The 27,163-nt window shown below is 42.7% G+C and overlaps 1 protein-coding gene across 1 annotated transcript; it reads left to right on the forward strand.

Moving 5' to 3' along the window:
- Positions 1-15,898: 15,898 nt before the first annotated feature.
- On the forward strand, positions 15,899-20,478 carry LOC127779444 (heterogeneous nuclear ribonucleoprotein 1-like). Its single transcript, XM_052306219.1, has 4 exons — positions 15,899-16,296; positions 16,664-16,910; positions 17,061-18,243; positions 20,055-20,478. Exons 2-4 carry the CDS (start codon positions 16,689-16,691, stop codon positions 20,066-20,068), a joined length of 1,419 nt encoding a protein of 472 aa, XP_052162179.1. The 5' UTR covers positions 15,899-16,296; positions 16,664-16,688; the 3' UTR covers positions 20,069-20,478.
- The last annotated feature ends 6,685 nt before the right edge of the window (positions 20,479-27,163 follow it).

Raw genomic sequence — 27,163 nt, forward strand, 5'->3', positions numbered from 1 at the left:
GTTGTTTCTGATGGGAGGGAACTAATTCGAAAAAAAAAACAAAGGAATGCAAGTGTAAAAAAAGTTGACTGAAACATTGAAAAAAGAAGATGTCCGCCCAAATGATTATTTAGAAAAACATGAATATGGAGCTTGTTCACTTTGCTACCATTTTCAATCTTATCAAGTTTTGGCATTGCCAAAGTTTGGTAAAGTTGCTAAAATTTTGGTAAGGTTGTCAAATTTTGGCAAAATTTCATATGTACTTACTAAAATTTGGCAACAAATTAAATATAGCTATTATTTTGGGTAACTTTACCAAGAAAAAAAATAAGATTGAAAATGGTAGCAAAGTGAACGAGCCCGCCCGTGATCCTACGTGGAAGTGACGAGAAACGCCGTCTCCGATGATACCATCAGAAGTGGCGAAGACCATAGAAGTTAGCCATGTAGGATTGCCCTAATTCTTTGTAATGGACCTCTTACAATATTGGGCCCAAAAGGGTGGCCTGCTAAGAACTCATTAGGCAAAAGACTAGGAAAATACAAAAATCTTCTTGTATATGTCCCTTTCAAACGATAGAGATGTACCACTTGTATATCGAACCCATAAAACAGAGATTTATCACACATTATGGTATTGGAGTTTCTCTCTCCTTATCCCAAAGGTACTGTTGTCCTAAACAATAATAAGAATGTTTGATATGTTAAAAATATGTACTGGAAGTAAAATTACATTGCGTGGTTAAAATATTTTGGTTTTGTTTTTTTTTCTTTTCACAATGGTTAGATGGTTAGAAGTTGCTTTCAGAATTTTGCACATATTTGAGAGGGTGTAGTTTACAACAAAAATTTGCAACGGATGCTGTCCCTCTCAAGAAAAGCCCAGCGTTGAATTTTCCTAGCATTGCTGATGCTGAATACGTGGTCTCAATCCGAAGAAAAAGATGGATAGGCGCAGACGTGGAATTCAGCAAACCTACTATTATGCCGGCGAGCTATAATAGTTGGCAGGTTAGATTTGTATTTTAATAGATTACTAGTAATATGCCCGTGCTAAACGTTACGGTGCAATTCTATTTGTCTTTAATAATTGTTAAAATTTCATGTTAGCGGAAATTTTTTTATATGATATGTGTATTTGAACTTTAATTCAATTCATGTCGTACATTAAATATATTTATTTAACATAAAATAAAATAATATGATATTGCATGGGCACAATAAATCTTTACAAGAATTAAGTATATATAATCACTTCAATATATAATACGCTATTATGTTAAAAAAGTAAGTTATTTCATTATTTGTTGCGGGAACAAAATAAAGCATTATTTGCGATCTGGAGGAGGTGCGGGACAGAGGCTGCAGTGGTTGGCGATTTGACGGAGGGGAAAGGAAACTGAGCGGTGATCCCACGTGCGCGATTATTTGTGATCCCTAATACATTGCAGGGGAAATCTGTTCTGGGCTGCCTACTCAAAGGCAGAATTTTTCCAAGCCAATCTCATTGTCATCCAAAGTACTACTGCCAATGAACTGACAAAAGAATTAATGAACCAAAGCAGTGACATACTTCTAGACAAACAACTTAGGCGAACTGAGAGTGCTCCCATGGTTATAGCATATGGAAACTGATCCTACAATAAATAAAATAATTTACACTGTAATATAAGAAACCAACTTTTCTGCTACTTCAGGTTTAGAAACTGACCTTGAAACCACGGTTCTGGTTTGATCCACCTGAACATCTCACGGTTATCCATAAGTACAAGGCAAATATGAGTAGATGGCTAATTCGCTATGGAGCAAAATAATACTAGAAGACTGGAGGTTACCTTCTGTTGTTTGTATGTAATGATATATGTGACACAGAAGACCTCAAGAAAAGTTTCTATGTACGGATAAGGGCTATGGCTTATAAACATGTTCATGTTTTTTTTTCCGGTTTGCAAATTGGTATTTTAACCTGGACCAGGAACCTACCATGAGTTTTAATATTAACATAATTGTTTTGCATTGGAATAATGAATGTTATGCAAACATTATGCAGTCTCCTGAAATGAATCATCCGATAATACCAAAGTAAATGAAGCAGCACCGCATTTATAGAGAAAAAAATGTTCTCCCTAAGTAGTCCTACACTTCCAGTTGTAAGAAGGATTCAAACTAAAGAAAAACCACCCTTCCATTTGTATTCATGCTTTAAAATTGTAAAATTTTATCTCATATTCTTTTCTTTTTACCAATGCTTTCATACAGTTTGGGGACAGACGGCGGAGATGAGACGAACATGGGTTGGGAGACGCCGCAACAATGTGGTGGTGGCGGTGCGTGTGGCAGCGCCGGTGGGTAGTGGCCACGGAGGAGATCGGCGTGGTGTCACTGGTGTTGTCCTCGACGGTCGGTGGCGGCACGGAGATGTCGAGGGTGTGCTTCGGCGGCGCTGGTGTGGCCCCCCGAGGTGGAGGTTGCCGGATGTTGTATCAATAATCCCTAATCCTATACAGCAAAATAAGAAAATCATGAGGAAGATTACGGTGGTGCAATGTTTCATGAAGCTTATTGCACTTTGCTTAAAAATGAACCATCTTGGTACAGAATTAGTCAAAAGCTTACTGAAGTCATAAGTTCATCTTGACCAAATCTGTCAAGAATCCAGAAACAATTGGATTGTCCTAACATATGCACGGTGATGGTGATTTCATTAATCAAGGAATGAATCTCTACTATACTGATAATTGACATAGATCGTGCATCATCTTAAATATTCTGTCATTGCCAGTGAAAATCGAATTTTAAGGTTTGACTTCTGAAATGTGTAAAATCTTAAATAACCAGATACTATTGTTCTTTGGAGATGTTTAGACATGTGCAGACAGTTATGCGTTGTTCATAGACATGGATACTTTAGTTATCATTATCTAAAAACATGAATTCTTTAGATACCAAAACAATGCTTTCGGTTTTTTTTCTTTTGATTGATTCTGGATTATATTAAGAATCATATGATCAAATCAGCGGCGACTGATGGGGAGAGAGGAAATATATATAGTACTGGATTGTGGATTAAAAAAAAAGGAGGGAGGATGATTTCTGTACCTTAATTTCGGCGAATCAGATCGAGGATGGGGCGACACTGTTCTGAAAGCAGAGATCGGTGGTTGCACGGAGACGGTCGACGAGCCGGAGATTGGGGGCGGCACGGAGGAGACCGGCGAGGCGGAGTTCCCGGTGAAGATCGGGGGCGGTGCGGAGGAGACCAGCGAGAAGGGCGATGAACGGCGGAGTGGTGAGTGGAGGGGACAACTAGCGGGGTGGGAGGGCGGGTGTGGTGTGCGGCGTGCGACGGCGGAGTGGGCGATGCGGTCTGGACAGCGGGTGGGGGCGCGAGCGCCGGGAGACGACGGGGGCGGCGACGTGCATAGGCGTGATGGGCGAGAGAACTGGCGGAGGAGATGGATTTCGCGATTGGAAGGAAAGTGCGACGATTTCGGGGGCGTAGGGGTGAGGGAAGGCGGATGCTATCCCGGACGTCAGATCTCTTGGAGATAATCTGGACGTTGAGTGATGAATGAAAAAATGAGTGAAAGTATTTGTTTAACTATAGGGTAGATTGATGATCGCTGAACAGCACCATCTTCATTGTGTTCTTCGGGGGTCATAATAGTTGACTGCATTGGCGTGCCAGAAGATACAGTATTGCATCCATCTGTTGATTTGGCCTTCTTTCTTGCACGCTATTCACGAAGATACTTGTTTGTATCCTCTCTCTTTTTCTTTGCAGAAAGTTCACTTGTCCCTACCACACCCCCTTCACTCTGGTTTATTTCAGATGTAGTTGTTGCTTGAGTTGGATTGACGGATGTTACAGTGCTATTAACAACACTCGACTTTGCTCTATTTCTTGCACGCCACTCACGTAGATAGCTGTTATTTTTTTCCCTCTTTGTTGAGGTGGCAATTTCAGCAACATTGACCTCGGTACTATCACATTCTTCATACTCTGACACATGCGTTGTTTGCATAGGACTTGTACTACATTTCTTCTTAGCCTCCAGATTTGCACGATATATACGTTGTTTGAAGTTTCTTTCCTTTTTACGCTGAGACTCATTGGATAGCCCAAATTGATCCACATGACCTGCATTTTTTTATTAACACTATAGTCATACTGAAAAGGACAAGACCTGCGTTGTACACAACGAACTATCCATTATATGTACACCTTGACGGTGGTTTGTTATATCTCCGAGGGATTTGCGAGCTCCACCGTCCTCCCGATTTGCGTCTATGCGCACCTAATTTACATTTTATGTATTTTTGATGAGTATGTAGTATGAGCACATGACTACATAATAAAAATTAATTTGATATGTACCTCAATGTTTTTTAAAAATTAACTGGCGTAGGGGATTTGTGTTGGTCGTGGTGGCGCTTGAGGCGGAGGAGGTGGAACAGCGTGGTGGCGGAGCAGACTGGCGAGAGATGCAATGGAGTTGTGCAGCGGAGAGCAGATTGGCGACGTTATGTACCAGAATCCGAGCGACGGCGATCTGGCGGCGTGGATGCGGAGATGAGGGGCGGCAGCGAACAGGGACTGGATCCCTGTTGGAAATTGCGGGGTGCAAAATACTAATTAATATTTCGAGGCATCAGAGAATCAAGAGAATAATTTTATAATTACTAATAGGAAAATAGTTATATTTGGAGCGGTACATGTACAACCCAAACTTAGCAGTTAATTCAAGGCAAATTCTCGAAGAACAGTGGCATTTCATATAAAACTCAAAACATCTATCCAATCAAGGTGAAATGTTCTGAAATAGGAGCCTAAAGCTTATTATGGCTGATATGCAAAATGATGAATCCAAACTGCCTAACGGTACGGAGTCATTTAAAACCAAGTAATAAAAAAAGGACCTATCCTCTAACAATTAGGATCACAAGACACGTTAGGACGACCGAAATAACCTTGACAGCTGAATTACATTGTTAACTCTTTTTTCACATCGTAAGTGGCTAGACAAAATTAATGTCGCACCAAATAAAACATAGGATGTTAATCGCCAATGGCACCTGAATTTGGCAATGTTAAATACACGATTTCCTCCACTGCATTTACATTCCCCTCGCCATGTTTAAACTCAGGACTAAAAGAATAACTCAAGAGCAGATTCGACCACGTGAATGATGGGTACAATTAACTATCATGTCGCCAAACAATATTATAATTTAAATGTTATAATACACCACAATATGGTTGTGCAGCAAGGTTTCTTCTATACTCGGATTATTGAATCTTGATTACTATATATTGTACAAAACCATGCCAATATATAAGCACCAGGTTATGTTGAAGAGCGAATTAGTAGTAAGCGATACCTCCTTGGTTTCCTGCACTTCACACTATTTGAATTCTTATCACAGTACTTCGGAACATCTTTCTCCAATTCAGTTTAGCCCTGAAATAGTTTTGCAGTCGAGTATGTCAGTAATTGAAATATGATGCTGCTCGTACATTGAACCAATTTCTTAAATTTGCCAAATTCAGATTTTTTTAAATTGAACCAATAGGTGGACTTATCATCTACTGGAGTAGATGTATTTCTTGATCTCAGTTTGGCAGTAACCAACGTCATTCAGTTTGGATGTTTTCTTTAGTAAATTCACAACTAATAAAAGAACAACAACCAACGGGTTCACATGAGAATTATATATTAATTCTGTACAGCAATGACACATCTGATAAAAAGAACATGACACACAAAAAAAAAATGATCTCACAATATTACCAGTCAGATTGGAAATCTGTGTGATATAATGGAAGCAACCAACAGGTGACCACTGAAAACTACACATGAAACAGGTTCAATTCGGAAAGATGGTAGGTTTAATATAGTTACCTAGGGGACATGAGTAAATTACAGCAAATGACAATGCACGTGATCCAAATAAATGGGTAAATGATGAACGCATTTAACTGGAAAATAATGTGAATCAACAGAAAGAATTTTCTTTTGGTGACATTTCTCCTGCCATTATACCTGTATAAAACAGACCTTAGCAGTTGAGCAACTTGTACCTCTAAGTTTATGACTCAATGCTAACCATCTTTTCTTGTTGAGGAAAAAAAAAGCAAAGAACTTCCTAAATAATTTTTTTTAGAAAAATTGTAATCAGATGCCTTTTGTTCAATGGGAAGAAAAACCCAACCTCGTTCAATGCTGAAACCTAAATATTTCTGAACTAACTGTAAAAAAAAAAAAAAAAAACATGTTCAGCATCCTCGAGTCTAGTTTGCATATATCTATATCAACACTGGCTACCTCAACCCCATGTAAACACACGAATATGCCAGGCAACAGGATAATGTAGGTGCAGCTTCAATCCAGTACAAATGTTTACTTGACAGCCTGATGAAAGATTTGCAGTTGCAGTTGGAAAATTCACCTTCTCTTGTTGAGGAACAAGGCGCAGAGCCCCTTGAATTGGAGATTCTACCTGCCATGACAGATGAATATGTCATTGATCTTCTTATATAGAAACAAAAGACTGTGTGGGTGTCATAACAATTATGATCACAAGATTAACGGAATGGCCGTCGTTTGCAACTGCTTGTATAATATTGCATAAAAGTAAATGGTGTAACATTCAAGAGGTGGTGATGTCAATCTTGAGTGTTCAAGGTCTATCTGGGATTTCAGTGGGTTGCAACATCACATGGTATATGTCTGGGATTTTGGATCAGACGCCCATACCTTCTCAACTGCTCTGCCCTGGCGGAGGCGCTGCGATGAAATTTCTGATCACCGCGGAAGGCGTCGGCGGCGACCTGGCGACGGGAGCACCTCGTGCGGCGGGGATCGGTGGAGCAGATCGGTGGCGGCGACCTGGCGACGTGAGGAATTCGTGCGGCGAGGAGGCGGAGGACAGGCCGATGGGGATCTTGGAGGACGAGCCGGCGGCGGGGATTTGATGGCAGATCGGATCACCGCGGAAGGCGTCGGCGGCGACCTGGTGACGGGAGCACCTCGTGCGGAGGGGATCGGTGGAGACAGGCGATGCAGATGACGGCGCGGCGGCTACCTGGCGACGGGAGCACCTCGTGCGGCGGGGTGGCGGAGAACAGGCGATGCAGAGGACGGTGCGGCGGCTGATACGGAGCGGAGCGGTGATGGCGGAGGTGCGGGAGCGGTGTTCTGGCGGAGGGCGGAGGCGCAGGTGCGGTGGGAGATCGATAGGGAGGGAGATGGGCCGTGTGGGCCGTGCGCTGATTGAGGGGGGTGGAGGCGGGATCGATCTGGACCGTTCGGATTTTAGGCGGATGATCTGAACCCTTGAGCGATGAATGAAAGAACGGAAGAATGAGTAAAAGTATTTGTTGAACTATAGGGTAGATATTTAATAGTATAATTAATTATTATGTAAAATTTAATATATCATCTACAACAAATCTAATAGCCTACTACACTGTTAATACACAAATGACCTTTTAGGACATCCACACTGTAATAATAGTAGATAGCATAAACCGCATATAGTTTATTGGTAGTCCATAGCTATATGTCAGCCTCCTTTACTGGGTCCACACGGGTCCACAAACTCAACGAATGAGAAGGGGGCTGACACGTGGGCCCAGCTGACAAACGGAAATGAAAAATGTATTTGAGAGGATGATAAATAGTAAGTTCTCTCTCCATATGCATATCGGTAGCCATAAGGGATAAAATAATAATCTCTCACTTCTCTCCTTACGCTCTTTCTCTATGCATATGAGATACTTCCTCTGTTTTACAGTCAACCTAGTCTTAGTTTATCAATGTTTCTACAATATATTATTGGAACATGTTTTTTTAGAAATGCCCTTATAAACATATAAGGTTGACAATTTATTTATCCTACGAGAATATTTAGAAAATTAGAAATATTTTTGTGTAGCCTCCTTATACAACATAGAAGTTTGAGTATACGTCCCTGCTCCATCCGTCCCAGAAAAAAGACAAACCCTGGTTTTCCGTGTCCAACGTTTGACTCTCCGTCTTATATAAAAATTTTTTATAATTAGTATTTTCATTGTTGTTAGATGATAAAACATGATTAATACTTTGTGTGACTTGTCTTTTTTTATTTTTTTCATAATTTTCTTAAATAAGACGGACGGTCAAACGTTGGACACGGAAACCCAAGGTTTGTCTTTTTTTTGACTGAGGGAGTAAGTTGGAAGGTTTTTCAATCACTACCTTATTTTTATAAAATATTATATATGTGTGTGTATGTCATATGCTATATAGAATATTCTTTGTTGTTGTTTTTAGGAAAGTACAAATACCCCGCTAAACTTTGGATAGAAGTCTGTCTACACTCTACACTTTAAAACCGGATATTCAACCCCCTAAACTTCACTTTACTGTCCATATTACCCTCTTAAAGTGGTTTTAGATGGTGGGAGGGGTGAAAACGGGGCGGGTATTTCCCGCCCGCCCGTCCGTGATCACATTATTTCAGGACAAATTCGGGTACCCGGGACTCTTCACGGATATTGGGTCCGAATAGGTATTTTTTGACGGATACAAGATCATGTTCGGGAACGTAGTATTCAACGGATTTAGATTATCCGGTAAAAAATCCGGGTATTACCCGGATAGTTATACGGATCTCTTACCCCTATTATGTTTTTGTGAGGCACTTTTTGGTACAATATATTGATTCTACTATGATGTATTGTACCCTATTTATTTCCAAAGGTCCTAATAGCCTAATATAATCGTATTATGGATATATGGAATTGTTGAATAGTTATTGTCTATGTGATATATAAGATTGTTGCTTCGACTTGATATCCGAATAAATATTTGTAACCGAGATAGTGTACGTATCCATTTTGGTACGTATTCGTTCCGTATTTTTGCCCGACATTATCTGAGTTTGTATCCGTATTCGGCACTATCTGTGTCCGACCCTATTCCGATTATAAAATATGGGTTAGGATATGGGAAGGGTAAGGTCCGACCGAACACGACCCGTTTTCACCCCTAGATGGTGGTTTTGCATATTCCTAAAGTGGCTTTATATGGTGGTTTTGCATATTTTTTGGAAGCTTAAACGAACAACTTTGAATAACTAATAAAACATATTTGCAAATCATCAGTTATAAGTTATCAATTTATCCTTATATAGTGAGATTATACTATTATTATGTTGGTACTTATTTGTAATCAGTTATAAGTTATCAATTTATCCTTATATAGTGAGATTATACTATTATTATGTTGGTACTTATTTGTAAGTGAAAGATAATAAAGAGTAAAAGATAGATTTAAGTCGAAATTTTAATATATATGTCTAACGTGTGTGTCATGTGGTCAAACCCATCTAACTTACATACAAATTTGCAAAACTACCTTAGGGGTATAAACAACATTGCAAAGTTTAGGGGTTGAATATCCGGTTTCAAAGTTCAGGGTGCTAGACAGATTTCTATCCAAAGTTAATGGGGTTATTTGGATTTTTTTTTTCCTTGTTTTTAATGTAAATCAACCACTTATATGTCATGCAAAGAGACTACACAAAAATGTCCATAATCTTTTGGAACTTTTAGCCGGTCAATCAATTATTCATAATACATATTAACATATGTAAGGGCATTTTGGGAAATTTTAAAAAGGTACGTGGTTGAATAGCTAGAATATTGTTCATGGACTTAGGCGGTGTTCTTAGGTAAGGGTTCTCTCCAGCACGGAAAACGGAGCGATGGATTAGTGCACGATTAGTTAAGTATTAGCTAAAAAATTTTAAAATGGGTTAGTATGATTTTTTAAAGTAACTTTCCACAAAATTTTTTTGCAAAAAATACAACGCTTAGTAGTTTGGGAAGCGTGCGCATGAAAAACTAGGGAGGAGATGATGGGAACTAGAAGAGCCGAACACAGCCTAATGGTATATTATAGAAAGGAGAAACACTAGCAAATTGTTGAACTAGGGGAAACTCCATGACATGGAATAGGTTCTCTCTTCATAATAAGAGGCCCTCCAACAACAAATTCCACACTTTTGTTCACCGTGAATAACTCTTGGCACCAAAATGAACGCATTAATTAACATATAGTATCATTTACATTAGCCGCATTAAATTGAGATGTCGGCTTCGTAAGCAAGAAAAATAAGCGAATCAGTAACACATATGATTAATTAAGAATTAAGTATTATAATTTTTTTAAAAAAATTGATTCTAAAAGAAACTTTGGTATATAAATTTTTTACGAAAAACATTATTTCGTAATTCGGAAAGCGTACAAAAACTGCTGAATCAAATAGGCCCTTACACCCCTTCTTGTACTATAATCTAATTATGATACTTGTACTATAATCTAATTATGATACATTACGAAGTTAGCGCATCACATGCTTACTCAGTTATTGTTGTTAAGTCGATTTGTGGGACAGGTAAGTTACAACGGTCTCAAGCTGGATATACTATGCGTTCTCTCACCACCAGCATTATTGGTAACATCGTCATGGCACAAACAAGAACACTGCATACATATGCCTGTACTCCCCTTCATTTTATCATATAAGTATTTAGAAAAAAAAACTAAGATAGAGAGAAAATATTCTTTTTAGTCTCTGTAGTAGTCAAATTTTAAATTTTAAATAACTTAAATTCTCTACTAAGCATCTCATTTAGTGGTGACAACGGGGCACATCAAGGAAAACCAGGCCCCATCCCTAACCCCGATGGGTCCTCGGAACCCGGTCGGGGACCCAGGTGAAGGAGAGGGGGCATACATGTAGGGAAATAAGGTCGGAACTCGTCGACAACGAGTTAGGGATGTGTGAGACAGTGGTAGGCCGGCCTGTTGAGAGAAGGAGACGCAACTGAGCATAACAGAGCTGCGAAGCGGAGGCAGTGAAGCTCAATAGAGGTGGGCGAGCTAGGAGGCGCACTTCTTCGACAAGCTAGAAGCAGTGAGGAAGGTGATGCTCGGTGTGTTGTACTAATGTGCGAGCAGCCAGCTGGGAGGCAGAGAATTGCACATCCAGGAGGATGGGTGGAATCGCGTGATGTCATGAGTGACCAATTCGTGAGCTTCGGGAGCTCAAATTTTGACTTTTTGAGAAGCATATGGTGAAAATGTAGAAGAGCTGGATTTCTCAACTTCTGTTTTTTTGTTAATTTTTTTGTGTACTCTATTACTACTATATATTATTAGAATCTTGGATAATAATGCGGATAGTTTGGTGGAGTCGAAGACTCTATAAAATCGTAGTTGCTAGAAGCTCCTTTAAACATGACCATTTTTATATGCGGATCATTAGCTCTCTCATTTGTTAAAATATTTCAAATTAAACTAAATGTTCTTTTTTTTCCTACATTATATACCTTAAAGACAAAAAATGGTAGTGGCTCCGTTTTTAATTTGAAGAGAATGGGAACAAGGAGTACAAATACTTAATTTGTTTTAAAGTAATTGTCACCTAACAACACTAATCCTCAAAATTTGACCATTCACTTGTTTTTTTAGAAAAATAAATACTTCAAAGGATACAATAACACCAAAGTGTGTAGCATTATACTAATTCATAATCATAAACATAAAACTTTCATTTTTTTTAATAGTGGATAATCCCGCACTTTGTTTCAAGCTATGAAAAACTTAAAACTCCCATCCTCTTAATTTAACCATTTTAATAAGAGTTGTTGGTGATAAAGTTGAATTAACACTTATTTGGAAATAATAGCATATTACTTTGCGATTATAGGCAAGAGTCTCCCTGCCCGGAGGGGAACTAATTGATGCATTCTATCCACGAAAATTTGCATATGCACCATCGTAAAAGAGTGGATTCGCTGAAATGCCATCACTTAGTGGATTTCGCTAAAATGCCATAGTCAATCGGAGGGTGTTCCGTATAATGTTGTTTTCATCCTATTATATAAATAGAAATGATTTTGCACTCTTTTTAGTTGCATTCTACTGGAGTTGCCCTTGGACCTGGACAGGTTGTTCCTTTTTCTTTTCTCCATCGAACCAAACTTGTTATTCTCACGTTTTTCTTCCTCTCTTGGCTGAGGCAGCGAGCCACGTACACGCCAACACCGCCCCACCTCACCGCTGCCGCAGCAAGCCCATGGATGGAAGGGATCGTTGGGTCGAAAGATCCACACACCTCCTCCGAAGACCCAAAAGAAAAAAAGAAGTCCTACAACGTCGAGGCAACAGTGGAGAGGAATCAACCACCGTCATCGAGGCAAGAAACAAAAAGGAGCAACATTAAATTGATTGAGGAAACGATGAGACGACGATGAATGCGAGCGGCGAACTAGGAGGCAGAGGTGGCAAGCGGCTCAGCAGAGAGTGATGCAAGGATTCCTTGTCGTCCCCGCCGCCCAAGCGCCAGACTCGACCACCCAGGACAACTTGCCGCCCCGGCATGCCTGGCCGCTCACCCCTGTGCCGCCGGCTAGTCACTGCTCAACCCCGCTCTGGAGGATGCACCCCCGTAGGAGGATGCGTCCCAGCTTGACGACAGGGGAGCATGAGCCGCCTCCACGACACGGCGGGCTTCGATGGATGCTGAGGCGGGGTGCCGATGCGGCTACGGAATAGCGGGATGCGGTGCACTAGTGGGCCACACACTCCTACCTCAGCTCGTTGGGAAAACAATGACGAGATGACCAGTTTTCGAGAAGAGAGAAAACATGGAGCCATGGGTAGTGAGAAATAGAGTCAAAACGATATGCAAATACTTAAAAGGATGAAAATGACATTGTATCGAACACCCATGAATTGATAGTGGAATTTTAGCAAACCTGATGATGGCATCTATCTATCTATTATATTATTAAAACAGCTTTGAAAAGAGGCACCACGTTCGCTGTGGGGGCTAGAAATTCTCACATTAATCGAAGAAAAAGAAAAAAAGAAAAAGGAGAGTCCAAGTAGAAGTCCAATTTAAAAATAGCTGAAATTCGGAATTAAAAATAAGCAATATTGAAAAAAGTTTCCATATAAAAACCCAATACGAGTTTAATCAAAATTCAAAATAAAAATAAAATAAAATCCAAAATTAGAAAAGGAAAGGAGAGTCCAGGTAGAAATACAATTTAAAAATAACTAAAATTCAGAATTAAAAATAAAAAATATTGAAAGAATTTTTCATCTAATAACCCAATACGAGATTAATCAAAATTCGAAATAAAAATAAAATAAAATCCAAAATTAGAAAGAAAAGGAGAGTCCAAGAAGAAATACAATTTAAAAATAGCTGAAATTCGGAATTAAAAATAAGCAATATTGAAAGAAGTTTCCATATAAGAACCCAATACGAGATTAATCAAAATTCGAAATAAAAATAAAATAAAATACAAAATTAGAAAAATTAGAAAAAGAAAGGAGAGTCCAAGTAGGAATACAATTTAAGAATAGCTGAAATTCGGAATTAAAAATAAGTGATATTAAAAGAAGTTTCCATTTAAGAACCCAATACGAGATTAGTCAAAATTCAAAATAAAAATAAAATAAAATTAATTAGAAAAGGAAAGGAGAGTCCAAGTAGGAATAAAATTTAAAAATAGTTGAAATTAGGAATTAAAAATAAGGAATATTAAAAGAAGAGTCCATATAAGAACCCAATACGAGATTAATTAAAATTCGGAATAAAAATAAAAATAAATCCGAAATTAGCAAAAGAAAACAAAAGAAGAGTTTAAGCAGAAATACAATTTAAAATTAGCTGAAATTTGGAATTAAAAATAAGCAATATTGAAAGAAGAATCCATATAAGAACCCAATACGAGATTAATTAAAATTTCAAATAAAAAATAAAATAATATCCAAAATTAAAAAAATTAAAAACAGAGTTCAGGTAGGAATACAATTTTGAAACAACTAAAATTGGAAATAAAAAATAAAAACATTAAAAAGTACACAATGCGGTATTAACTAAATTTTTTAAAAAATAAATTATGAAATTAGAAAAAGAAAAATAAGATTTCAATTAGGAATACAATTTATAAATAACTAAAATTTGTGATAAAAATAAAGACTATTAAAAAATACGACCATCTAAAATACATGACGAGATAAATTAAGTAACAGGCCTATAAAGGAGTAGAGTGGTGGCGGTTGAGACGTCATATAAAAATTGTTAATAAAACACCAATAGAATCCTAATGACGATTAAAAGGAGGGATGTCAAGATATGCCGGCCCAGTCTTCCGGAGGTGCTCATAGGGGTAGGGTGTGCTTGTGTGTGTTCATAGGGGTGAGTATGTGCACATTGTGAGCGCCTGCATTTGTACTGTGTTTCTCAAAAAAAAAGGAGGGATGTCAGGCAGGCCATGAAACAAACAAGTAAGGCGGTTGCTGGGATTTCTAGAAAGTAAAAAAAAAATAAACCCCATTGATAATCATATTCGATTTTTAAAATCTCAATGGCAATAAAAAGGAGAAGCAGCGGGCGGGGTGTATAAGAGTATAGTTGCAGAGCCGCCGACGGTTAATGAGACTTCTAGAAAATAAAAAATGAATTCCAACGATAGTTATGTTCGATTTTTAGAATCACAATGACAATAAAGAGTAGGCGGCAGACGGGCTATAGAGGGGCATAATGGCATCGTTTGATGGGACTTCTAAAAATTATAAAAAATAAAACTACAAGTCTAATTTTTAAAGGTTCGGAACTTCCAAAAAGTAAAAAAAAACCCAATGATAATTATATTCGATTTAAAATCTCAATGACAATAAAGAAGGGAGGCAGCGGGCGAGCCGTAGAGGAGTACAATGGCAAAGCCGCTGACAGTTTGGCGGGACTTCTAGAAAGTAAAAAATGAACCCAAACGATAATTATGTTCGATTTTTAAAATCTCAATGACAGAAACAATGGATGGGCCGTATATGAGTATAATGGCAACGTTTGACGGAACATCTAGAAATTATAAATACGAAACTCAACGTGACAATAAACTCTAAAAACTATAAAAATCTAATTTTTAAAGGTTCCAAGAAGAATGAATAGAAATAGTGGTAGATTGAGCAAGCAAATAAAGAAGGAGATGCCATAAGGGGTAGCAACTGGTGTGACTTTTAAAAACTTTATAATTAGAAACACGAGGGTGATAAGGTTTGGTCTTTCAAAGTCTTAAGACAATGGGATAGCTATTTAATAAATTTTAAGTAAAATCATACTAAAAAAATATATGATTTTGTTTGGGTGCTAGCCACGCAATTGCGCCGGCCACCCAGCTAGTTACAGTGAATCCACTTTTTTTTAATGGTATATACATAATTTTCTCATCTACGGAGTATCTCCGACTGAGTAATCTCATATCCATCTGCAAACTTATTTTGAAAGTTCCAAATGGAGCTAAACATTTGTATTTACCGTTCAAATCCTCCAAAAATATCCCCACTTTTTCGTTGTCCCACGCAATTTAAACGTGCAGGCCGTCGTCCTGTCCGCGGGGAGCTTGTTCAAGCGGACATCCCTCCACGTCCTCACCTCTCTCCCTATTCCAGGAAAACAAAACCAACCCCCTTCTGTAGCGTACTAAACTCCTGGAGGAGTATACAGTATACTCCTACTCCTATTCACTGCCTGGTGGGCCCCCACACTGCTACTGGCCCCACTCCCGCCGCGGGCTCGCCGCAAACCCAACACCCCACCACAGCCGTGCGCGCGCCGCGGCGTCACCTCCTCCTCCCCTGCTTTAAAAGGCGCCGCTAGCGAGCGAGCGAGCGAGATTGCTTCACGGCAGCATCGGCGACGGCGGCGGCGGAAGCAGCAGTAGGTGAGGTCGTCTTCTTCCTCCAGCCACGTAGAGTCGCGTTGCGTCCAGCGCGGCAAAGGGGCCAGTAGGCCGACCTGCCCCGCCTCCGCTGTCCATTATTTATACCATTTCCGCGTCCCCCCACCCTCCTCCCCCGCTTTCCCAATCGAGGCGAGCACCGCAATTGCAGGGTTCCGGAGGCCGAATAAAAAAGTTTGGCCTCTCCCCGCAAAAAAGTAAAAAACCCAAAACAACCATCCACCAGCGCATCGCGGCACCGCGAGCGAGCGAGCGGAGGGAGGGAGGTGGAGAGCAAAAGTTCGATAAAAGGAGAGGAGGAGACGAAGCGTCCAAGCCCAAGTAACATCCCCCCAACCTCCGCCTCCTCCTCCTCCCCCTCCTCCCATGCCCGCATCGAGATCTTAGCCGCGCCGGAGATCGAGAGGGAGGAGCGGCGACGCGGGCGCCCCCGATCCCTCCTCCTCGCCGCCGCCGCCGGAGCAGCAGCAGCCGACGACGACGACGACCGCCGCAGCAGCCGATCGGTAAGTGATCCGATCCGCCTGCGTGCCCGGGCCCCGGGTCCGATCGGCGGCGGATCGCGGCCGGATCTGGTACGGATCGCGGCGAGGGGCGGCCGGATCTGGTACGGATCTCGCGTAATTCTGAGGAGGGGGGGGGGGGGGGGGGGGGAGGGGGAGGGAGCGCGCTTGGCGTTTTGCTACGTGGGTTGTGCGGGGGGGTGGGTGCGGCCCCCGATCGCGGCGTTGCTTTCAGCTCGGATCTAGCTGATGTGCGTCCTGCGCGCGCGGGCGCATGCGTTTTTGTGGTGGCGTTGTGGATAAGTCGGGGTTTTGTCCGCATTTGCTATGGCTGGCTGGTATCAATTGGGCTTGCGTTTGTGGATTGCAGGGGGAGGAGGGGAGGGGAGGACGCGATGGAGGCGGACTCCGGGAAGCTCTTCGTCGGCGGCATCTCGTGGGAGACGGACGAGGACCGCCTCCGCGAGTACTTCGGCCGGTTCGGGGAGGTCACCGAGGCCGTCATCATGCGGGACCGCAACACCGGCCGCGCCCGTGGGTTCGGCTTCGTGGTCTTCACCGACGCAGGCGTCGCCGAGCGGGTCACCATGGATAAGCACATGATCGACGGGCGCATGGTAAATCATGTGGTGACCTGACCTCCCCCCCCCCCCCCCCCCCCCCCCCCTTGCTCTTTCCTCTGCTAGTGAAGTATTGTGCATTTCGGTGGCAATTCTGTCCTAGTGCGGCTGTTCATTGTCTGAGCTCAATTGTGCATACCGATTCAGGTGGAAGCGAAGAAGGCTGTTCCCAGGGACGACCAGAGCATCACCAGCAAGAACAATGGCAGCAGCATAGGGTCACCTGGACCAGGCCGTACTAGAAAGATCTTTGTTGGAGGCTTGGCCTCTAATGTTACTGAGGTTGAATTTAGAAGGTATTTTGAGCAATTTGGTGTGATTACGGATGTGGTTGTCATGTACGACCACAACACGCAGAGGCCTAGGGGCTTTGGATTCATCACCTATGACTCAGAAGATGCGGTGGACAAGGCACTGCACAAGAACTTCCATGAGCTGAATGGTAAGATGGTTGAGGTCAAGAGAGCTGTTCCAAAGGAGCAATCACCTGGACCTGCTGCACGTTCACCTGCGGGAGGGCAGAACTATGCTATGAGCAGGGTCCATAGCTTCTTGAATGGTTTCAACCAGGGTTATAACCCAAACCCTATTGGAGGTTATGGCATGAGGGTTGATGGAAGGTATGGTCTGCTTACAGGCGCACGGAATGGATTCTCTTCATTTGGCCCTGGTTATGGAATGGGCATGAATTCTGAATCTGGGATGAATGCGAATTTTGGCGCCAATTCTAGTTTTGTCAATAACTCCAATGGGCGGCAGATAGGTTCATTCTACAATGGTAGTTCAAACAGATTAGGTAGTCCTATTGGTTATGTTGGTCTTAATGATGATTCAGGATCACTATTGAGTTCAATGTCAAGGAATGTTTGGGGTAATGGAAATCTGAACTACCCAAACAACCCCACAAACATGAGTTCTTTTGCACCATCTGGAACTGGAGGTCAAACGGGTATTACCAGTGACGGTATTAATTGGGGAGGGCCTACTCCTGGCCATGGAATGGGCAACATTTCAAGCCTTGGGCTGGCTAACCTTGGCCGTGGAGCTGGAGACAGTTTTGGCTTGCCTTCTGGCAGCTATGGAAGGAGCAATGCAACTGGTACCATTGGTGAACCCTTCTCTGCACCACCCAATGCATATGAAGTGAACAATGCAGATACATATGGCAGCAGCTCCATTTATGGAGACTCAACTTGGAGGTTCACGTCATCTGAGATTGATATGCCTCCTTTTGGTAATGACCTTGGAAATGTTGATCCAGATATCAAATCAAACATACCAGCAAGTTACATGGGCAACTATACTGTTAATAATAATCAGACAAGCAGAGGTCAGTAATCACTTCAACATTTTGCTGAGCTAAACACATATTCCCTATTTCTTTATAACCAAATCAATGCTTTCTCACTTACTTAGCCATTAATGAAGCAAATAAATCATATACTGCCCTCCGGTTCTGAATGTAGGTTGTTTTAGAGTTGTGCACAGGAATTAGAAAGTGTTAAAGTGACCTCGTTGCCTTATTGTTATTAAACATTGGAAAAAATACCTCATTTGTTCACGAGAGTAGTGGCATTCAATTAGCAAGGACATAAGAGGAAAAATCCACGGGACAAGTGGCTATAGTGTCTTATATTTAATGAAGAGTAAAGAACTATAATGCGACCTATATTTGGAACCGGAGGGAGTATACTCAAGTAGACTGGTGATACCATATATAAAAAAAGACCTTTCTTGGGAGTTTCCAATCCAGCAAAATTTAGCCTTAGGAGTTAGGACCTGATAATGGCTAAATTTTGCATGAGCACAAAAGCAATCCACATTCTATATCTATTATTATGCTTTCTATATTTTCTTAAATCTATGCCTAAAATGTAATTTGATTTCTCAATCCACACTTTGGTGTTTATCTAGATTCTAGATGCCTTTGTTCAATACAAGATTCCTTCATTCGTTGCCCGAACTTAATACTTAATGAGAGTTGAGCACTACACTTGGACAAATCAACATATGCTATTGCTGATCTCTATTTACATGTCACCACAGAATTTTGAAACATTTGTATTAGCTGAGGACCTAATCTCGTAGTAATCTCTTGCCACAGCTAATTTGTCAATTTGAACTGTGATACTCTTGTCTTGCCTCTGCGTGTGTTAAAAACGTGGCAATAGGTTAACCATTTGTTAAAATAAAATAATCATGTCTTAGATGGTTTGGTAAATTTTATGGATGCATGTGGGTGCCAGTTGGCTCATATTGACCTCATTCCACTTCACATCAAACCTAATAAGGTGTTGCATTTGTTAATTTATGCATCTGAATTATTTGTATGGAAATGAACAGAATGGGGGCAATACGACCTACATCAGTAGGAAAGCGGTAGCGCCTCTGTAGTTAGTCAGTTGTGCACTTTTTAAAAATGAGCAGTGGATGAAGCATTTGATTGTACGCTAGTGTGATAAGCTGCCCTTTTGTAATACACGTGGTTCTACATGGTCCTTTTATAGAAAATTGAAAAGAACTTTGGTCCTATAGTTTATTTAACTCGGACGCGAGTCATCTACCTATCCTGCGCAGATACTTTTATGGAGCTGTAATGTTTTGGTTGTTAATTTGGACAATTATGCTTACTGGTAGCCCAATTCATCGTCATCACTAAATCATTCAGTTGGTCCAAGTCTAAATTTCAGTGTGGCGTATGGCCCCCTTGCCTCATGTATGTTATTATCATCAAATTGAGTATCTACTGCTCATTCCAGTCACAAATACATGTTTATACATAAGTGCAATCAAACTTTTGAAACTTTGATTATCAGATGGGATGCATGAAATCATTTGTAAGTAATATAAATATAGTGCAGTTGTCGGCAGAAATTAGTTGTACAAATTGTGTTAGGAATCGTCTCAATTTCTGGAATGGCATGCATTTGTTAAGCTTAGAGCGGTATGAATATGTTTTGGAATAAATCAAATACAGTACTTGATTTCAGTATAATGTTTTATATTTACCAGTAATTTAACACATGATCTGCGATTGGTGAAGTAAATAAGGCTGCTTTATATCTTCAATCGGTGAAACCCCCTGTTGAAGATATCTACAACATTTCTTTCTCACAATGGTTTTATTGAATATCTTTGCAGGTATCACTTCCTAGCGAGAGTACTATTATATTCATATATGACTTGGGATAGATGAAAGAAGCATTATATCAGGTATTCAGGTGCATGACTATGAATTGGTGATATCAGGTTAATATACGGGTTAGTTAATTGTTTCTAGCTAACCAGAGGTGTGGTTTATGGACACCACCATGCTAGAGGAGCGAATACAAACGTTTTGTGAAGGTTTCAGATTTTAGTTTAATTCCTACATGTATTAGGTCTTGGTTTTTGAATGAGATGTGCAGTGGTGATTGCGGCACATACTTAGAGTGTTCCAACATAAGCTGGAATCCTGTCATATGGACAAACTTGTATACCAAAGGAATGCTTTATTATCTTGCCCATTTATGGCTACATTAGCTCGCTTGTTTTCATTCCCTTTTTAACCAATTCCATTTGTATACTAGAGATCTGCTTGACTTACTAGTGAAACTATTCGGGGACGCCGATCCTATCTTTGCAGTTGGCTCCCAGAAATAAAGCCACCAAAAGTACATACTTATTTGTGATCCTATCTTTGCAGTTCTACCTTGATTTGCCATATGTATATGCTTCTGTTCGTTTTAAAATAGAACTTTGGGTTTGATTATTCCAATTTGTGCATTGTATATTTGCTGTAAAGCTTATATATAGCTGTTCTGCTGTTGCCTGTTGGTTTAGTTTAATGTAGCCTTTCATAGCATGGCATGTGGTTCGTGCCTTTCTGTTCGTTGTCTTTTGGAAAGTAGCTTTGGGCCTCATGTGGACGGAGTACCCTTTTTAGGTAGTTAATCCTTAAGGACATGGCATATATGTACTTGCTCTAGAAATTAGTTCATGATTTCTGCTTCTATAAATCTGCTTCCTGGCTTCTTCATCACGGAAACGTCACCATAACTTTTAGGTTACATTATGACTTTCTGCTACCTATACGTGCAAGGCGCTCCACCTAACTATTTTTCGTATATTTTGAACTGTTGATAATTCTTTTACCCACGTTTTGAATTACTTGTTTTAGGGCCTATTCGTTTTTTGAGGAAAATCAAAGTATTTGGATTCCTATTAGTGTCATTAGGTTTATAGAAATGTATGTATAGGAAAACCAACGAAAATTTTTCGTGGAAATTTTCCATCTACTCAAACCTCTAAGAAAATTTCTATGGATCGAAGTGTGCATACATTCCTATTCCTCCACCTTCCCTATTCCTATGTGTTAAAATTCTTCCAAAACAAATGCTCCCTTAGTACGAATACAAGAGGAATTGTACTTTAAAAAAAACAGAGATTCTGTTAGCATATCCCAAAAGGACTAAATAGGAAGTGTTGGAGAGAGAATGATTGTATAAGATTAAGAAAATACATAAAACACGCTAAACCATTAGTGCACGATTAATTGAGTATTAATTATTTTAAATTTGAAATTTTAATTAATATTATTTTAAGCACCTTTTATATAGTTTTTTCTATAAAAAAACATAACGTTTAGTAGTTCGGAAAACGTGAGTGCGGAAAACGAGTGACTTTCCTCTTCATATGATTAAGCCATTCATAATGTAAGGATGTGGCAGTTTCCTTACCACGCCCCATCCTTGATGTGGCTCCAAGTCGCCCGGGCCCATGCCCCTGCAAGGCTCATCGTTCTTGCTAAGAACGCATGAACCTTGTCAGAAGAGTCAGAGCGAGGTCGTTCGGAGGGCGAAGCTACAACCACTATGGAAGGCATCGCCCTGCCTATGGCCTCACTTCGAGCTTGACACCGTCGGCAAGGAGGGAGTTTGAGCTTGTCCACGTCGACCCCTTTCTCTTCTTCTTCTTCCCCACCGTCCTCTCCACTTCAATCCGCGTTGCTGGCCGAAGCTCACCGGACACACTGTCCACCGAGCTGCGCTGCCTCACATGCCACGCTGCCACCTAGCGCTGGGCTAGATCCAGGTGGCACTATCTAGGTCGGATCCCGCTCCTCCTTGATGCCTAAGAGGGGAGGTGATGACGGTGGTGGCCAAGCTCCCATGCCGTCGTTGTCGAGGTCGTCGCCTTCTAAGGGGCTCCATCTCCTCATCGTCGGTCGGGAGGGGTCACGCACCCCTGAGCTTGTTGTCATCGTCCGCTTGGTGGCTTCGTCGCCGCCTCAGCCTCCTCGACCGCCATCGTGCCCCCAATCTCCTTGACTACCGCCACGACATGAGGAAAGGAGAGGAGGGCGCCATGGGCTCGTGGTAACCGAAGGAGGTGGGCATGCCGGGGAGGGGGGTGAGGATAAGGGAGAGAGGGGTTTTAATATAATTTTTTTTAGATTTTAGGGTGTTTAGTGTAAATTTTGGACCTCCATACAAATTGAAAAAAAATGAGAACTAAAACAAAAGATGTTGGGGAGCTGAAATATAAAATTATAGCCACTCCTAGAGCCACCTGCATCGTAAAGAACTCAAAATTTAGACCCGTAGCCCTAGCCTACATGGCTTTCCGGGGCTCCTCTTATAAGTAGGAGGCGCTGTGAATGGGCTTAGAGCAAGTGCTATGGGCATCTAAACATTTACTCCAAGATGCCACATACACTCGTATGATGAGCTGGAGAGAAGAGAGAAATAGTCACCCCTCGTATAAGGGGTAACCTTCACATAAATTATAATAAAAAAGGGAAAAAAAAAGGAAGAGAAGATTGATCAAACAAATAAAATAAAACTATTAGGGTTAGTGCACTAGAATTAATATATGTGTGATTTATTGTATATGCTATCTTTTAATTGATGAATAGTCTACATGAATAAAATTAGGGGTGAAATCTACCTTTTCCATAAGACTTGCTCTTGTGCCAAGCGCAGCTACCAGTCTATTTCAGCCAATGATTTGTATGGATCTTAGTCCAGACAATTATCAAAATTTTGGTAACTTCCAAGCGTAAGTTTTTTGTGAGGATAGGTATTGGCATTGATCCAAACAAGCCTCGATTGATTTGAGGTACTGTTCCTTGTCTACATAGGAAGCCATATCCGTTTGATCACAATAGACCAAACATACGAGAAACTGGACTGAAATTGCACATACACATAATAACAGATGCAGATCATTATACTTTAAAAAATAATCAGGATTGTTAGAATACGGCTGTGTTTAGTTCACACTAAAATTAGAAGTTTGGTTAAAATTAGAAAGATGTGATAGAAAAGTTGAAAGTTTGAAGAAAAACTTTGAAACTAAACACGGCGTACATTGAAAAGTAGAAAGTGACATGCCATCCATGGAGCCACCTTGGTTGGAGCCTTTTCCACTCTTCTTGAAGCAAACGGTCAAGGTGAAAATCTCAAGGACAAACCCATCCATGGAGTTCTGAATGCTGTGGGTTGGGGGGGCTCGGGGCGCTCTGTTCCGTCGGCGTCAATGCGTCATACTGGCGACTGGCGAGGTAAACGATGGTGTTTCCATCGCTTGGTTCTATCTCCATGTCGCCTGCCAAAATGCCAATGCTGTGGTTACATAATCGGAGCAGGGATGAGAACGGTCGGAAAAACCATATACTATTTTCATTTCCATTTTTTTCTCGAAAACAGAATCGGAACAATAGATTCGAAAACAGTAACGATATCGGTATATCGGAAATGGGACCGTCGAAACGGAATCAACCGACATTGGTCGGAAGTCGAAAATTCATGTCAGAATCAAAAAAGTGTGGCCTAATGCACATTTAACTATGTACGAAGATGACTTTATAACTTCATTCTTGCATCATCACACTTCACATAACACCGTTATATGATAATTAATGATATAATAATAAGTTTGATCAACAATATAAACAAAATTCAACAATATCTCAACACCGATAAGTTGAGTAGACCAAAGTTCAGCAATGTCCACATGCCATGCCCTAGCGTTAACAGCGTTTTCCTTTGGTCACTTCCCCTTTCTAATGTGCTACAAACCTGCTAGGCTTCCTTCATTCATAGGCTTCCGATATGTTTGATTGGTTGAGTCATTATGGAACTTTCAGAATTTTGACGAAAATTACCATACAAATACGGTTATCGATAAAACGGTAAAAAAAAAAAAAACCTCCATCCTATTTCCGAAAGATATTACCGTTGCCATTTCTAACACGGACGGTAACCAATACTGACTGAAATGGTCATTGGAAACGGCAGCCGAAAATCTTAAAAATTTTCGTACCGTTTTCACCACTAATCGGAGCCGCCGGATGGGGGGGTCGGCCTGACCTTCGGAAACAGTCGTGCTCTGAATCGCGCGTATTGACATTTTCCCCTAGCAACTCTTCAGTACTCCACAATATCGATGCTTTTGAGATAGCTACTCGGTGAATGAGACTGTCCAGTGATGCTACCTGTGAGAACTGAGAGCACAAAATTCAGCAACTTCGTTATTGCGTTTACGTGCTAAAACGTGGTGTTTCTGTCTCTCTGTCTCGGGTTTCTGCCCTGCTGATGCCACCAAAGACGACCGTTAAGGTTCGCTTCGACTGGAACTTGTACTGGTGGTCCGTCGGCTACACGGTCACCATTCTGAGAGCAAGTAAAATAGGTAAAATAGAAGGCTATAAACCAGCTATAAATATAATTTAAAGTAATAAAAAAAGAGAGAGAAGAGCAGCAGACTACATATCTATAGCCAGCTGCAGCACGAACTTTAAAATGTAATGTATGTATGACAGGTGGGACCATGTATTAATAGTATAATAAGCAACTATTATATGAATTAGCTAGTAGTGGGTTATATTATTAAACTTGCTCTAAGCATCGTCAATGGGCATCGGCAATTCGGCATCCTGCAACCTGACCAGAAGTGCAGAAAAAAACGTTGGTGCCGTTCTGGTCATCATCGCCAGCGCGGACACGCGGAACGCGACGTCGGCCGCCGTTCGCCTCGGTGGTACATGCGTCCAGTGCACGCTGGCGCTCAGCTCCTCCAGCTCGCTGCACGCCTCTCGTAGACGCGGCCCCCGGCGGAGAACGCGCGGCCGGCGTCGACCACGACGTCGGCGCCAGCAGCGAGGAATAGGAGGAGGCGGGGAGGCGAGGCGCCATCAAGGAACGGCCCGAGCCCATCATCGCAGGTGGCGAGGATGGAAGGATGCAGAACGGGAAAGAAGGTTGTGCTTGGAGTGTGCCAGGAGAGCTGGAGATGAACAAGTGAGGAGATATGCCCTGCAATAGTGCAATTCGTCAGCGGGAGACCGAGGCGTACCCGGAGAAATGTTTGGTTCATGCGTGCATACGTGTGGAGCTGTGGGCTGGGAAAACATGGGCCAAATGGGATGGAATGTCAGATCGGGGTAAAAGGCCTAGTATCGTAGACTTGTGGCCTTTTGGGCTTACGAGCTTTGACAGCCTTGGGAAAATAGGCCAGCTGTTGGGTTGGAACTTGGATCTGGATCTGAAGTCTGGAAAGGAATAAGTTCATCTGAGGTCCCTTAACTCGTCAACGAATCCAATTTTCGTCCTTTAGGTCCCTCAACTATCAAAACCGGTATAGATAAGGTCCCTCGGCGGTTTAGAAAGCAGTTTTAGCTGACGTGGCGCCCACGTGGCTAATTTGACTCGGTCTTCGTTACACATGGCATTGATGTGGCGCTTTCGTGGCAATATCACAGAAAAAATAATAAAAATCTTGGGCCCACATGTTAGTTACACAAAAAGAAAATTAGAAATGTTGGGGCCCACTTGGGCCCCACATCCCTCTCCCTTCTCTCTCTTCTTCCCTTTTCCCCTCTCACTCTCTCTCTTCTTCCTGGGAGCGCCGGAGCGGATGGGCGAGTGGGCGGCGGAGCAGCAGCCAGCGACCTCGGCGAGGCGGCGCCCTTGCTGCCGCCTTCCCTCTTCGGCGATGGCCTTCACGCGGCAGCTGGACCAAGACGGTGGACAACAGCGCCGGCGACGGAAGCCTCAACCGGGGGAGAGGAGGTGCCGCGGTGGCCGGAGCTGGGGTGGTTGCCGCGGCGGCCGGTGTGGTGGTGGTAGGCGCGGGGTGGTGGGTGCCGCAGCGGGGGCCGGTGTGGCGGGGGTGGTCAGCTGGCAGCAGGCGTCCTCCTTCTCCATGGACACGGGCAAGCAGCACTTGCTCATCGTCGGCAGCAATGCGACGGCCTCGATGCGCTCATGCTCGAGGTCGAACGACATGATCTACCTGCCCTCGGTCACCCAGTACGTGGCGCCGTTGACGCTGACGACGCCCCAGGCGACGCACAGGCTCCACGGCGACGCCCCCACCGCGCGCCGGCGGCGGCGGTGGTGTCGTCTCCCAGCGTGAGGATATTCACCACCCCGTCACCGTTGCCGCCGCCATGGCGGGAGGGGGACGACGACGATGCGGTGCCCCCCAGCGTGACTTCATCCACCAGCCCACCATTGGAAGGGAAGTGGACGATCTTGTACTTGCCGGTCGTCGGATGGTAGCCGAAGCTGATCGTACCTGCGTGGCGGCTGCGGCTGGTCGCCAACGGCGGCGACGGGATATGGAGGGACTCGCCGGTGACCGGGTTGATCACGATGATGCTGCCGCAGACGAGGGGATGTCGCTTGAGCCACAGGCAGTTGCACGAGCCAACCATGTCGTCGTTGTCGTTACTGGCTACTGGTCCAGGTGCCGCGTGAAGGCCATCGCCGGAGAGGGAAGGCGGCGACGAGGGCGCCGCCTCGCCGAGGTCGCCGGCTGCTGCTCCACTGCCCACCAGCCCGTCCGTTCCGGCGCTCCCCGCGAAGAAGAGAGAGAGGGGGGAGAGGGAAGAAGAGAGAGAAGGGAGAGGGATGACGGGAGGAGTGAGGCTGATGGTGTGCAACATCTCGCCTTCCCCGACGACGTACACCTCCTCGCACGGCTTCACCGCCGCGCCGCCCAGCCGTCGGCCGCGGACCTCCACGGACCACGGCCTCCGCGTGGAGCGTGCACAACACAAGCCTGACCAGTGCCATTGCGAAGCACCACGACGCCGTGTCCGTTGCCGACGCGGTCCCCACGGACAGCTCCGCCGCGTCGTTCATCTTCCGGAGGTGGAGAGACCAGGCGCGCACGCCCGGAGTCAGCCGTCGCTCCATAGCTAGCAGGGAGAGGGAGAAACAGGGGAGAGAGGAAGTGAGAAGAGGGACTTGTGGGGCCCACGT

Source organism: Oryza glaberrima, chromosome 7 (genome assembly GCF_000147395.1).
Source record: "Oryza glaberrima chromosome 7, OglaRS2, whole genome shotgun sequence".
Lineage (NCBI taxonomy): Eukaryota > Viridiplantae > Streptophyta > Magnoliopsida > Poales > Poaceae > Oryza > Oryza glaberrima.

Coding starts and splice junctions, on each gene's coding strand:
- LOC127779444 (XM_052306219.1), top strand. CDS start 16,689: ATGGAGGCGGACTCCGGGAAGCTCTTCGTCGGCGGCATCTCGTGGGAG. Junction 16,911..17,060: donor ACATGATCGACGGGCGCATG/GTAAATCATGTG, acceptor ATACCGATTCAG/GTGGAAGCGAAGAAGGCTGT.